The 14404-nt window shown below is 51.6% G+C and overlaps 1 protein-coding gene across 3 annotated transcripts; it reads right to left on the minus strand.

The window, feature by feature from the left end:
* Positions 1 to 312: 312 nt before the first annotated feature.
* Positions 313 to 10088, minus strand: MOB3C (MOB kinase activator 3C; the record flags this gene model as incomplete). Of its 3 annotated transcripts, XM_084873350.1 has the most annotated exons (4): positions 9881 to 10087; positions 6087 to 6558; positions 2606 to 2808; positions 313 to 2261 (listed from the first exon to the last, which is right to left on the minus strand). In XM_084873350.1, exons 2-4 carry the CDS (start codon positions 6502 to 6504, stop codon positions 2232 to 2234), a joined length of 651 nt encoding a protein of 216 aa, XP_084729476.1. In that variant the 5' UTR covers positions 6505 to 6558; positions 9881 to 10087. The 3 variants fall into 3 exon arrangements, with proteins under 3 accessions (XP_084729476.1, XP_084729475.1, XP_084729474.1); XM_084873349.1 differs by lacking the exon at positions 313 to 2261 and having other exon boundaries at positions 2567 to 2808; positions 6087 to 6547; positions 9881 to 10088; XM_084873348.1 differs by lacking the exon at positions 313 to 2261 and having other exon boundaries at positions 2567 to 2808; positions 9881 to 10088.
* Between the last annotated feature and the right edge of the window lie 4316 nt (positions 10089 to 14404).

Genomic DNA, 14404 nt, shown 5'->3' on the forward strand with positions numbered 1-14404 from the left:
TCTAGGTTCAGCATTCTCAGAGCCCTGGGAAAACCTTGGTGTCTCCACCCTAGAGAGCTGGGCCATCATGACCATGTCAGCCACACTCCTTATGGCCAAGGACAAAAATCCCTCCCTGCCCCATTCTGGCCCAGTTCCTTCCACAGTCTGCCCAAGAGCCATGTGGCACCCAGACCACAGCTTCCCACCAGCACTGCTTTAGTTTGCCTCCTTTATTTTACAAAAAATAACAACAATAAAGTCTTCCCTCTGTTTCACAAAAATAGATTTCCCCCTTTCCCTTCCCACCCCTCCCACCCACTTCACCCCTTCTTCAATCAGCACCGGCCACAGCCTAGAATCTGTTTCCACCCACTGTCCCTGGGAGAATCTTTGACCACCTCTCCTCCCCCACCCACCTCCTCACTCTAAAGCCTTTGGCAAAGCTGCAAGGCCAGGGCTGCTTCCCTTGGGAACTTCTCTGGAGGTAGCAACCCGAGTCCAGTGGGCTGACTCCAGGAGCTCCGTCTGCTTCCCCAGAGATCAGGCAGCTGCTGGGTCATAGAGAGGGGTATGAGTTTGGAGGTTTGGCTCAGCAGATGACTCTGACAGACCTGAGGGAAAGCTGGGCACATCAGGCTAGAAGTCCTTGCTCAAAGCAGGAATAGTTGTGTCCTGGAAAGGGGCTATCAAACCCTCATTCCATGTGCTTCTCATCTCCCTGTGTAGCAATGCACAGGCCCTGGGGTGGGAGTCGGGACCATGGCTTCTTCCCCAGCTCCACAAAGCCTTGCCTTGAGGCCTAGGACAGCTTCTCCTCCTGGCTTCCATTTCCTCTTAGGTACGTGGAGGATTCTGTGAGTGAGACTAGATGCTCCTCAGGTCTTCTCTGGCTCTCCTTCTGGCCTCCCAATATGGAGGCTCTGGGAAGAGAGGGCCTTGTCCCTGCCTCAATTTCCCCACCTGTGGGTCTGCGCACAGGGCTGGGCATGGGAGTGCTGAGAAATGGAGTACTGAATGAACATCAACATCCCAGTTTCTCTGTGACAGCTGTGCTCTGAGAGCCAACCAGCTGGAATGTCTCAGGATGGCTGAAAGGAGGCAAGTACTTGAAGGATGGGGTTTCTCCAAGCCTGGAAGACTGCATTCACTAGCCCCGTGGTTCTTAATGTCCTGAGATTGTAAACAAGACTCCAGAGTTTCCCAATTCAAGTTCTATTAGATCCTTGGGTTGGATTATTATCCTGTGCTGGGCTTCAGATGTTGGGAGCCAAGTGTACGGATTCTAGAAGTTAGATTGGAGTATGTGATTCCCAGTTTATGCACCAGAGGACCACTGTGGCCAGAGGGATCACTCCTTCCTCCTCAGTAGGCTGTCTATAATCAGGCCTTTCTGGAGGCAGAGGGCTAAGTGAAATGACAGCTGATGGGCATCTCTGGCTGAGCAAACAGAATCTGTGTCTGTCGTGGGCCAGCGATTTAAGTACCCAGGCAATGCTTCCCTTCCTATCTCCCCACAGTTTCCCAGAATTCATGCTGATGGAAAAAGGTAGCCTAGATGTTTCAAAAAATAGAGCTGCATACAACCACATTTTGTTCTTACACACCATCAGGCACATTAAGTGGGGACAGTGAATTATCATCACTTCTACAGTGATCATAGTCTGATTGTCCCAATCCCTCCTCATCCCCTTCCTCTCTCATTCCTGTTCTTTCCATTCATCCATTTGCCTAATATTTATGAGGTCCTACTATGTGATAGGGAGAGTAGGGTCTAAGGTGGCTGGCTCTCACAGACACTCCACAGTCAAAATCATACACACACACATACACACACACACACACACACACACACACACTTCTCACTCACACACAAGCTGCCCACTCTTGTACCTTTCTTGCCATCACCTCAACCACATCCACATTGCCCAGTTAGACTTGGGAACCACTACAAAAAGGTCAAATGTCAGAGTGGAAATCCTCCAGCCTACCCCATCCCTAGACTTCATGTCAGAGGTTTAGCTCCTCCTTTCCTCCTGCTTGCCCACATTTAAATTCTCCCTTTCTCCACTCACAAGCAGTCAGGGGACATATGGGCAGACTCCTGAGAACCAGAAGTCCAGGGGCTTTGTGTGTGTGGAGGGGTCCCAGGGCTTTCAGGTTCCTCTGCCACCAGACTCCTGAGGGTCCCCCTTCCCAGCCACTCTATATTCAGACGATCATCTGATGAGCAACAATGTCCAGGTCTAGGCTCAGTGACAGATCCGCTCTGTCATCTCCCTCTGTAGAGACACAAGGTGGGGATGAGGGTGGGGGTGGGGTGGGGAATGAGAATCAGTCAGAACTCAACCTGCCAGGCAGCCCCCACCTAAACCCTAGGTCCTGGCTGCTCTTCTGCCCGAACCCGGCCCCTTCCCTCCTCCCACCCCAACTCCAGGCTGCAGTTCTGGGTTTGTAAACTGTAACTTGAACAGATTCTCTATTAAAATACAGAGTCACTGTTCAATGAATTGTCTTCCCCTAATTTATCCACTTGGATATTGGATTTTCTTAGTACATGTAAACTTTGGATCAGAAAACTCAGAGGCTAGCGCTGGTAGGGGAGGGTAGTGGGGCTTGGCCTCACCAGTGGCTCCAGCTCCCGCTGGTCCACCAGGCTGAACTCTCGGATGAAGTAGTAGAAGTGCTTGTAGCAGGTGTTGACATGTGCCTCGGCCCCCATGCTGAGGATGCTGTCGAAGTGGTGGATGTAGACATGGACAAAGACTCGAAAGAGGCGGGTCAGGATCTTGGTGCAGACCTGCTGGAAGTTCTTGGGAAAGGGAACTCCTAGGGTAGTGGAGAGGAGCAGAAGTGAGGGGGATCAGAATCCTGGTATGAAACCCTACCCAGCCCTGCCTGCCCTCCCACATACAGGTAGCTCTTGTTGAGGATGGCCTCTTCCCTAGCACACTTCCCTGTGGGAGACAGAGAGCGATCGTGATTTGCTTTCCCCCATACTTCCCTTTTTAAGAAGCACAAATCTGATTTGCTTCTGTTCTGCTGAAATGCAAATTATCTTCCACCTTTGTCCATGACTCTGAGCAGGACTCTGCCACCTGGTAGGGGGTCACTGAACAACCCTCCTTGGAGTATGATGAAAGAAAGTAATGCCCCAACTCTCCCCAGAAACATATGCATCTGTAGGTGCTCTCACCAGACACCTTTGGATAAAATTCCAAGGGGAGCTCATCAACATCTGGGGTCCATTTTTAAAAACATGAGCCTTTAGAATTAAGTCCTAACTTCCCAGGATGGAGCCTGCTCAGGGACTTTCAGGATCCTGACCTCCCTTTCCAACCCCACCCTGACTCCTTCCTCTTTGCATCAGCTGCCTCCCACAGTGCAGTCCCAGACCCCTAATCCTGGGAATTGCTAAAGCTTCAAGAACTAGTTCAGATTCTCTCTCATTCCTTCAGATCTTCAAAAACACTTACTCTTCCATCTGTGACCCAGGCCATGTGCTGGGTCCTTCGACCCTTTTGCCTGGTGTGATAATGGGTATGATAGCCATCCTAGATACGATCAAATGGAGGTGCATAAAGTCGGAGCCACTTGCCCAAGGCCACATAACTATTAATTAGTACTGACTGGAGTCAGGATTCAAACCCTGTCTGCACTGCACTGTAGCTTCCCTCTGAGACAAATGCCACAAACTCTGCTCAAGAAGAGCTCCATGGGCTCAAACTGGTTTGGCTCAGTGGATAGAGCATCAGCCTGCAGACTGAAAGGTTCCAAGTTCAATTCAGGTCAAGGGGATGTACCTTGATTGTGGGCATATCCCCAGTAGGGGGTGTGCAGGAGGCAGCTGATCGATGTTTCTAACTCTCTATCCCTCTCTTTTCCTCTCTGTAAAAAATCAATAAAATATATATTAAAAAGAAGAAGAAGAAGAAGAAGAAGAAGAAGAAGAAGAAGAAGAAGAAGAAGAAGAGCTCTAGGGCTTGGCAGTGTGACCCAGTGGTTGAGCATTGACCTATGAACCAAGAGGTCAAGGTTTGGTCCCCATTCAGGGCACATGCCCAGGTTGTGGGATCAATTCCCAGTAGGGGACATGCGGGAGGCAGCTGATCAATGATTCTCTCTCATCATTGATGATCCTATCTTTCTCTCTCTCCATTCCTCTCTAAAATTGATTTAAAATATATATATATATATATATATTTTAAAAAAAATCTCTAGAACCCGTGAAAAAGACAGTTTCCTATAGTCCCCATGCTCAGGGTGGAAATCTTGGTGGCCATGTGCTCTTCTCTGCCATCCCAAGGGTTAAGGCTAGAAGGGAATAAGAGCCCAGACACAGGTCTATGCTTGCTTACCACTCCACAGATCCCTTCTTTCCTCACTGTTCTCAGCAAGGTTTGAGCCCTGCCTCTCTGTGAGCCCTTCTAGGCCCAGCCCAGGTTCCTCAGACTGGTCCTGCCTACCTAGACTTGGGGCCCAGGCTCCAAGAGACCTGAGCTGCAGTTCTGAACGCTCCTGATTCAGGGCACTGCCCCTCTCTTGGCCTCGGTTTCCTCCTGTGTGAAATGAAGATACCCACTGTTGGGCATGATAGTGCAGGAAATGACAGGCCACCAGCTGGGGAGGGGCCTAGGGCATTGAATTGTGACTCAATGCTCAGCATTCAGACTTCTCTCCTCTGGGCTTGACCACCCCGCCCCACCCATCTCTGATTTCCAAAGCCGTGAGGCCAGGTGGGGCTGCTGTGATGAACACAGTGTCATGCTAACACCCCTTCTTGATGCCCTTGGGTGGGGAAGCAGGGCCAGGGTGACATCACTCATCTCCCTTACCCACCCTTATCCGCCCAGGCTGCCCAGCTGAGATAAGAAAAGTCTCCAAGGCTTGGAGCTCTGCCCTTAGAGCTCTCTGAGGTGGAAGTACCGCCAGACACACTCAGTCCCCACTCCCTCCCCTTCTGGGGACCCGAGTCAGAGGGAACTCCCATGAGGCTGCAAGTCAGATCAACCCAAGGAGGGTAACCTGCTAGGAGCACCTTGAGGCACCTCTTCCGGAAGGTTCTGAGGATCATAGTGGTCTCACCAGTGTGGTTCCTGGAGGGGCACTCTAACGTTAGAGAAGAAGAACCCCAGCCAAAACCAGTGTGGCTCAGTGGATAGAGCATCGGCCTGTGGACTGAAAGGTCCCAGATTCGATTCTGGTCAAGGGCATGTACCTTGGTTGCGGGCACATCCCCAGTAGGGGGTGTGCAAGAAGCAGTTGATTGATGATTCTCTCTCATCGATGTATCTAACTCTCTATCCCTCTCTCTTCCTCTCTGTAAAAAATCAATAAAATATATTGAAGAAGAAGAAGAAGAAGAAGAAGAAGAAGAAGAAGAAGAAGAAGAAGAAGAAGAAGAGAAGAAGAAACCGCCGCCCAAACTGGGAGTCAGGCTGTCTAAAATTGAGATGTCTGATCTTGACAAGCAGACACTGAACCTCTCAGAGCCTGTTTCCTCTTTCACAAAATGGGGATGGAAATTACACACACATACACACACACCACAGAATTACTACCGTGTTTCCCTGAAAATAAGACATCCTCCGAAAATAAGACCTACTTACAGGTTTCCTTCTGAGTGAAATATAAGGCATCCCCCAAAAATAAGGCCCCCCTAGGCTAAACATGAGAGATTTGGTCCACTGATTCTGAAAGAAATGGAGTCACAAGAAATTCACTAGGAAATTCAGAAATAGGATTGTTATGATGATGGTCCAGAAGATGATGACATGATTGTTATTGAATAAATGAGTAAATTCTTGATAGTGTAGGATTCACAGTTTGTCTGGTTTGTGTTGACAACTACAGTACTACCGTACCGTATACAGGTAATAAATTTCCTTTATTTTCATTTAACAATAAATGTGTACAGTATTCTTCTTCATGGAAAAATAAGACATCCCCTGAAAATAAGACCTAGCGCATCTTTGGGAGCAAAAATTAATATAAGACACTGTCTTATTTTCGGGGAAACAGGGTATATCCAACTAAATGCCGCATCTGTGAAATGGGCTCCGGCGGCTCCCTCCCTCCCTGGCCAGGCCTGACCAGGCGGCACTCACCAACGCGAGTGGGAAAGACATCCTCATCGTTGATGAGGCCCTCGATCCAGTCCATGAGTAAGGCCATGTAGCGCGGTGCCGGGAGCTTGGCTGGCCGCCGGTACTGCCGCTCGTCCTGCCAGCGGTACTCGTAGCGGGGCCCTCCGGCCATCACCGGGCAGCTGGTCTCGCTGCAGCGCTCAGCCATGGTGCCATAGATGAGGTTGATGCGGTTAAAGAAGTCCACCACGTGCACAGCGATCCAGTCGTCAATGTTCTCGCCTGGCGGCAGCCGCACCACACTGCGCAGGTCCAGGCCGGACTTCAGCGACGCCTGTGCCTTCTTGTACAGCTCAAAGCGCTGTGTGCCGGGCTCGAAGCGCTTCCGCGGCCGGAAAGTCTTGTCCTTGGCGAACACCTGCTTTAGGCACAGGGCCATGGCCACCAGGCTGGGCTGAGGGACGGGTGTCCAGGGGAAGGATCTGCGGATGCCCTGCCAGAGCCAAGGGCATGGAAGAGCATGGTGGTCAGGTCCTTGCCAAATGTGCTTTGACTTCCCAGCACAGCATTCCCCCTCACCTCTCAGCTTCTGGCCCACCTCAGCAGCCTCTTCCGGATTCTAAATCTTCCTCACCCCCTCCGTCCAGCACCCTGCCCTGTTCCCAGGCTGCCCTCTCTCCCCTGTCAAGTGCCACAGCCCTGCCTTCTCATTCTGTTTCCTCTCCACATGCATTGCATCTCACAGAGGGCTGGGCCTCGGATCCAAGCAGGTGCTTCTTACACTTGCTGTTGACCAGTAGAGAGGTGGCAGAGGCTTCCTGCTGGCCCTGGGCCAGATGACCTCGGGGGGCCCAGAGGCCACCTGGTGCAGCGTGGGAGAGCCTGGCGGCATTGTGCTGGGGGCAGGAGGAACCCCCCCTCCCTCTTTCAGCTTCCTCTGGGATATCTTATAGTTCATCCAGCTGGCCGGCAGGCTACCAGCCACCGGGGATTCCCAGAGAGCAGAAGGGACTTTTCTACCAAAAATGTCCTTTCCTTTTATTACCCTGAAAGAGGAAAAGCCCTTATATGGCCAGCTGGGTGGCCTGTGAGTGGCTGGAGGAGAGGGGGAGGTAGCAGGTCTAGAAGTACACCACCTCCTCCAACAGCAGTTGGAGATCCTTCCCTCCAAGCCAGCCTCCCCTTGCGGAAACCCCAACAGGCCCCCCCCCCCCCCCTGCACCTGCTACAAAGTAGACATTCCTAGAGCACCCACTATGTGCCTGGAACTAGAAGGTAGGAATGCAGTCAGATCCACCAAGTTGGGTCCATCTAAAATTCATATGACTTTGCCTTGCCTTTTAGAACTGAAGAATTCCAGATTCAGAACAGACCTTGGGGACAGCAATCAGAGCCCCAAGCTTGCAGGCAGAAGTCCTGGGCTATAGGCCCAGCACCACCATGACTGTAGTAGGTAGGCATGGACTTGGCCCATGCAACTTCCTGGGTCACTCCGATCTAGTCCATGTTACTGTGACTCTCCAGGTAGGCTCTTCCTCTGGGAGTGTGTGAGGTCTTGGGAAATGCAGACTTAGGTTCCTACTGAGACAAATTTAGCCACAAACTGAGCATTGACCCTGACCCCAGACTGAGCACTAGATTTAGTATAGGCCAAGCACTGAGCTCTGGCTCCAGGGTTGAACTCTGACCTGACCTTGAGCCTGGTCAGTGAGAGTGCTGACTCCAATCCTAGACTGAGACTTGAATATAGCCACAAACAAAACCTCAGTGCTGACATTGGAGCATTTTTCCTTTCTCTAGTAATACTGGGACAGGACTGGGGAAGGAGGATGGGGGAAAAGGTGACACTGGATGTAACCAAGGGCACAGTAAATATGGGTTGGGAGAAGTGTCTTGTCCGGCCATAAGTCAAGCTAGAGGAGGAGTTCGGAAAAGGGGTTCTTTGTTGTAACCACAACAGGCAGGCAAAGAAGAGGACAGTCAAATAAAATAAGAGGAACTTGGAAAATCCATCCCCTATCCCCACCTTCTCACCCAAAGAAGTCCCAGGCATGAGGCATAAGTTTCCTGACCCAAGAGCAGGTGACTTCCATGCTTCACTCATTACCTGCGTTCTAAACTCTGCTTGGGCAGGTGCTTCCAAATCTCTCACACTGCAATCAAGGGGGTTCCTGGGCTCTTTGCCTTCGGCCAGTTCCCTTTACTGACTGTTACCAACAGACCCTCAGACTGGAATTCAACACCTTACCCTGCCTTTCTTGCCCCACTTCCCCACCAACTACCCTGGGCTTCTTGCTGATCCCTGAATATGATCCTCAGTCCTGCCTCTGAATCTTCACACCCAGCCACCCCCACGCCCAGCCTAGGTCAGGGCCTGGCACACGGTCAATGCTCAGGTTTTAAGGAAAGCTTAAACTCAAGAATCTTAGGGTTCTCAGAGGGAAGGCAGGCGTGGATGGGTGGGAAGAGATTAACCAAATTACTTACATATGTATATCCATAACCCATGGACACAGACAATAGTGTGGTGAAGACCTGGGGTGAGGGGAAGGGATGGGCTAGAATGGGTCAATAGGGGGGAGGGGGGAGAGGTACATTTGTATAACTTTCAATATTAAAGATAAGTTAAAAAATTAAAAAAAAAAAAAAAAGAATCTTAGGGTTGAAATAGCCCTGAGAAATCAACTGACCCAACCCACTTCTTATACAGACGGGGAGTTTGAGGCCCTGAAAGGGGACTTGAGAGCCTTCATTCACATAGCAAGTTATAGGCAGAGGCTCTCCAAGGGCAGAACTGGGAACTGGGATAAGGTGGGGCTCAGCCCAAGTTAAGCATAAAAGACCATTTTCCTACATGGGCTGCACTAGCTGGTCCCTGGCCTGGTGGAGATCAGGGGAAAGGAGGGGAATGGAGAGAGAGGGGAAGCATCTTCCCAGCAATTAGATCAATCTCATTCCTGTTCCAACACGCTGAGCCTCCCCACTGCCCCACAGTAACTTGGGTGTCCTGACCAGGGGTCTAGAGTCTCACCTTACTGCTGTAGAATTTCAAGGCCGGGGTCTTCCCCCAGGAAAAGGTAAGCCTGCCCTCTCTCCATGCCACTAGATTCTCTTCACTTCCCACTCCAATAACCTTCCTGAGTTTCTACCCCTCTCAGAACCTTTGATCCCTCCCTGAATCAAAACTATTGCCCCCTCTTAGCCCTATTTTCTAATTCTGCGACCTTTTACCCCTCAAGTGGTCAGTGAGGGCTCACAGCCTGGGTGGGCATCTGGGCTTCCCAAAGGAAGACCACAGAGGAACACTTCCTGTTTCTGACACAGCCCCCTGCCAGGGCCACACCTACCATTCCTGAGGCTGAACCTAGAACCCAGCCTAGAGCTGTGGGAAAGGCCTGTGGGGCGCTGGGGGCTCCCCTGCAGGGTGGATATCCGAGAGAGAAGTCGAGGTGGGGTTCCGTGCTCTGTACAGAGTCTGCACAGACTGCAAACGCACAGCCACCCAAGCCCACCCTTTGGCCGCCATTCGCCTGACACCTCTCTCCCCAGACTAACAGCCAGAATAGCCCGGTCCTAGGACCCAGAGGGGCAGGCCAAACATTTCCGCTCCCGAAGACACACCCCCTCAAATAGTGGCACCCCCAAATCCCGACTTTCCACTTTCACTGCTCGGATCCTGAACCGAGGGACTGTGGCCAGCCTGCCTTCGGGCAGAGATCCCGACGGCGCCACGCCCGGACAGCGGGAGAAATGAAAGTGGAAACGAGGCTGGTCCGTGTCCCCGGCGGGGGCGCGCGGGCGCAGGGATCACTCACGGGTCCGCCTCGGTGGGTTAGCTCTCGTCCTCGTCCGGCCCCGGGGACAACGCCAGCGTGCTGGGCTGGTGCTCGCCCTCCGCGGTCCTCTCGCCTGTCCAACCGCCTGCCCGGCCGGGCTTCGGTCGCCCTATCGCCCCCGAGGCCACGCCAGCTCCTCCCCGGGCCTCCGGCCCGCGCGCTGTGGCCGGCCTAGGGGCGGGGAAGGGGCGGGGAAGTGGGGACCCTCCCCCGCGCAGTGCACGCACTCATTGTCGCCTTTCCGGAAAGTCTGTATCGCGTGCTCCCAACTTCTCCTCGTAGGGCAAACTTAGTGTCTGCTTAGGAGGCAGCCTCAGCTTTCTCCGCTGTAAAATGGGGACAAGTTCAGTTTTCGCGTGAGCAGAAACAAAGGCGCTGCGAGATATGGTAGTTTTCTCGCTCTCCCCGAATCACGTGCGTTTCACTTGTGCCTGAACTCATAAGGGATCAGTTCTGCCCTATACACTTCCACACCCTCGGCTCTTTGTATATTGCCTGGCACACAGCAGGCACATAATTCCCATTGAATGAATGAATGAATGAATGCCTCAGGACTCATGAGTGAGTCCCTCACTGAAAGGACTTGCCCTGAAGATGCTCAGATCACAGATTTTCACACACACCACACCCCCACCAGGGCTGGGGTTCTTGCTCAGACTGGGCTGGTTCTCCTCACTCCTCACCTGAAATCACTCCATTTCCCACTGCCAGACATTTGTTCTAGCTGTTCCCATTTGAATGTCTTATTTCACTCCTTCCTTTCAACCAAATCCAAACCCTTCAGACTTGACTGTTTTTCCTACTTTTCTTCCTGGGTTCCCTGAGGGCAGACAGCTATCCCACACCAGCATCCAATCACAAGTGGGCTCCGGGATGAGGGACCAGGTGGCTGTCTTGGGATAGCAGGGAAGGTTGGAGGCCTAGAATGGGAGGGCCAAGACAGAAAGATAGGCTGCAGAAGGCTTGCTGTGGGGAGTTGGGGGGCGGGGCAGGGTTGAGCCGGTAAGAGCAGGGGAGAGCTGGTGGCAGGAGGAAGCATATACTGTGGCACAGATGCTTTCTGGGCTCTCCTGTGTCTGGATCTTCTGCTTGCTCCATGGGTGGCATGAGAACACACTGGATCATGAGGAATCCCAGTCCATAGAACTGAAGATTCTTTCTTTTGTTGAGCACCTACTTTTGTCCCAGCCAGAAGTCATTTGCGCTATTTCTGGCTGGGGTTTCCTAGGTCCTTAACTCTATCTCAAACCCCTACAAATATTTGCATGCTCTAAGTTTATGCAGAAGAGATTAAAATCTAGTCCTTGTTCGATGCCCTATTTAACCCCCTGTATTAAGCATGACTGTGCTGAGAGCAGGGCATCAGGTAAGGAAGCTGCTCCAGTTCCTGACCTCAGCAGACAACAGGCCAGCAAGGGGTCAACACACAGAAATCACACAAGGACAGAGCTCCGTCATCCAGAAGTGTGAGCATGGTTACAGACTGATGGGGAGCACTTTCTGAGAGTGAGTTAACTGCAGGACACACATGGAACACCCTAACTGGGCATTTTGAGGAGAGTTTAAAGAAGGCACTATTTAGAGGTGTAGTCAGGGTACAGGGAAACCACATGGATAGTGTATCACCAAAGGGCTAGCAAGAGCAGCCTTTTGATGTCCATTCTAGGCTGAAGCTGACCACCCTCACCCCCCCACCCCAGCTGAGAGGTGCTGGGAGGGAGTTGTCAACGTGGGAACTATGAGGAGGGAGCTGCGGACTGGAGCTGTGGCCTAAGCTCCAGGGGCATACGCCCCTTACAGCAATCATACTGCCAAGGACTGGGGGTCTAAGGGGTCCTTCCCCACCTCCCTCCCTCTGACTTCTGGGCAGGTCTCCCCACTGGCCAATTCCTACTCTTGAAGGCAAGGGCAGGGAACCTGTTGATTCAGTCTATAGAAGTCAGCCTCCTAGAGTGTGTCTGGGGGGTTGGGAGGAGGCAATGAAAGGAACTTAGGATGTGGGTCAGGGACTTTGACTTACAGAGGAAACACAAACCGCTTTGTGCTTTTCTTATCATTCAGTTCTAAGTATTTCATAATTTCATTGTCATTTCCTCTTTAACCCATGGTTGATTTAGAAGTGGGGTTTCTTAGTTTCTCAGCCTATGGGGAGGTTTATGTTTCTCGTGCTGACTTCTAATTATATTGCCTTGTGGTTGGAGATCGTGGTCGGTAAGATTCTTTGGAATGTGATGTGACTCTTTCTGTGGCTTTGCACATGGTCATTTGCTGTACCTCCAACTGGGTTTTATAGGATGGCAGGGGTTTGCCTGGTGAAGAGTGAAAAGTAGAGAATCTTGTGGGAAATACAGCTGATCCATTTAGGAGGAGCTTCAGAAGTCACCAGCTCACCCACAGATTTTTAGGGTATGCCTGATACTACCATGTTTCCCTGAAAATAAGACATCCTCCAAAAATAAGACCTAGTGCATGGAAAGATAAGACATCCCCTGAAAATAAGACCGAGCGCAACTTTGGGGGAAAAAATTAATATAAGACACTGTCTTATTTTCGGGGAAACAGAGTAGCTGACAGGTTGAAGCCTGGGAGAAGACAGAGATAGCCCAGGCCTCTCAAATGCCTGTCCCCCCTTCCTGTGGCTCTCAGTCTGGGCTGGAGAGATACTTACAGGAGGCTCTGCTGGGGCTGAGAAGATCCAGACCTTTGAGAACAAGGTCCCAGCTTTGCAATGTATTTAGCTGTGTGACTGGTTACTCCTGTGCTCCCTGGTGGCGTGCTGTAACTCTATAGGCACTGCTCCCTGCCACTGTGTCCTGGGTATGACAAGTGGCTCAAAGAAGGCCCTGTCTCTGAAGCTTGGTGGGAACCATTGAGAACCTAGTTGTGGACATACTCTTTTCCACCGCAAGAACATGGCTTCTCGTTGGGAGCTCCAGTGGCACGGGAGGTATCCAGAGCTGGGCTCCGGCCCTGCCGTATGTGTCTCTAGGAAAGCCCCTGTCCTTCTTTGGCTTCAATTTTCCCCATCTGCACCACAAAAGCATCTTCCATCCATACCAGGGGTCTTCAAACTACGGCCCGCAGAGGAGTCTGATCCGGCCCGCCAGGTTTTTTGGGCAGTGAGCGCAGCTGAGGTGTTACAGTAGGAATTAGTAGTTCATATAGTCCGGCCTTCCAGCTCTCTGAGGGACCGTGATCTGGCCCCCACTTTAAAAAGTTTGAGGACCCCTGATCCATACCATTCCAAGTGCCTTATCAGAACAAGCTTCCTGCTCTTGCCCCTGTGAGCCTGTACCTGTGACTCCACTGATACAGAGGAGTCTCTCCTTGGGGATTCCCAGTCCCTCCTATGCCAGAAAAGTTTCCCTATGTCCACACTCCTCTCAGAAGGAGTTACAGCACCCCCAGAGCATCCCTCAGGTTTCTGGAAACTCCGATGGGGAAACCTGGCCAGAAATCAAAGGAAGGGAGGTGAGGGAGGCCCCGTTAGACCCCCAGTCCCTTGCAGTATGATCGCTGTGGGCTGGGTATGCTTCTTGAGCTTAGGCCACAGCTCCAGTGGAGGAGCCAGATGGGGCCCACCTTCTTCTCAATCTCCCAAGAAAAAGTTTCTATTTCAGCTCTGCCTTTTCCTGCCCAGATTCCTGCAATATCTTTCATCCTGGCACAAAGAATAGACTCATTGCAATAAGAGGAATTGAGGTTGGACTTCCTTTAGTTTGAAAGACAATGTTGAAAAGAATGTACATTAAAATTCTGTGTGGCCTTAGACAAGGCATTTGTCCTCTCGGAGCCTATTTCCCCCTCTGTAAAATGGAAGCCACAACAATACGAGCCCCACAGAAGACCTGTGAAGGTCAGCAGAAGGCCATGGTCAGTCGTTTTGGGGTACTGCCTTCAAGCCCCAGCAAGCTCGTGTGTAGAAGAGGGATGGCCCCATTCCTGTGGTCCTGAAAGACAAGGGGCAGTGACCAGGACAACATGTAAGGATACTTAATACATCAGGGCGATCCAACCATGTAGCCTGGGTAGCTGTACTCACTTCTCGGGGTGGGAGTGGGGAGAGTAAATGTGCAAACGAAAGTGGCACAGCCACTGTGACATGGACTTTAGTCCCTCTGAGAAGCAGGAGGGCCCTCTTGAGCCTGAGAACCTGACTCAAGTGTTCTGTGCTCCAAGGTCACTCTTTCCTCCCTGCTCCCTGCCCACTCCTCGAGTTGGAGGCATAGTCTTCGCCTCTCCAGGTTTCAGGACTTCCATCTTGGAAAGAATACCTGTGGAGCCTGTGGTGGAAGCCTGTATGCATAAGAGCCTTAGGATAATTTCATAACACCCTCCCCAACCTGACTGACCTCCAACAGAGCTGTGGTGGGTATTGCCCTCTACAGATGCATGCCCTCCAACCACTTGGGTTAGTTCCCAACTCAGGGGTGTCCCAGGAGTGGAGGTGATAGTTGGTGGCAGAGGGGTTGGGGGTTAGAAGGTAGGCTGTGGTGACAGTTT

The sequence above is a fragment of the Pipistrellus hanaki genome (genome assembly GCF_964339955.1).
Source record: "Pipistrellus hanaki genome assembly, chromosome: 2".
Taxonomy (NCBI): Eukaryota; Metazoa; Chordata; class Mammalia; order Chiroptera; family Vespertilionidae; genus Pipistrellus; species Pipistrellus hanaki.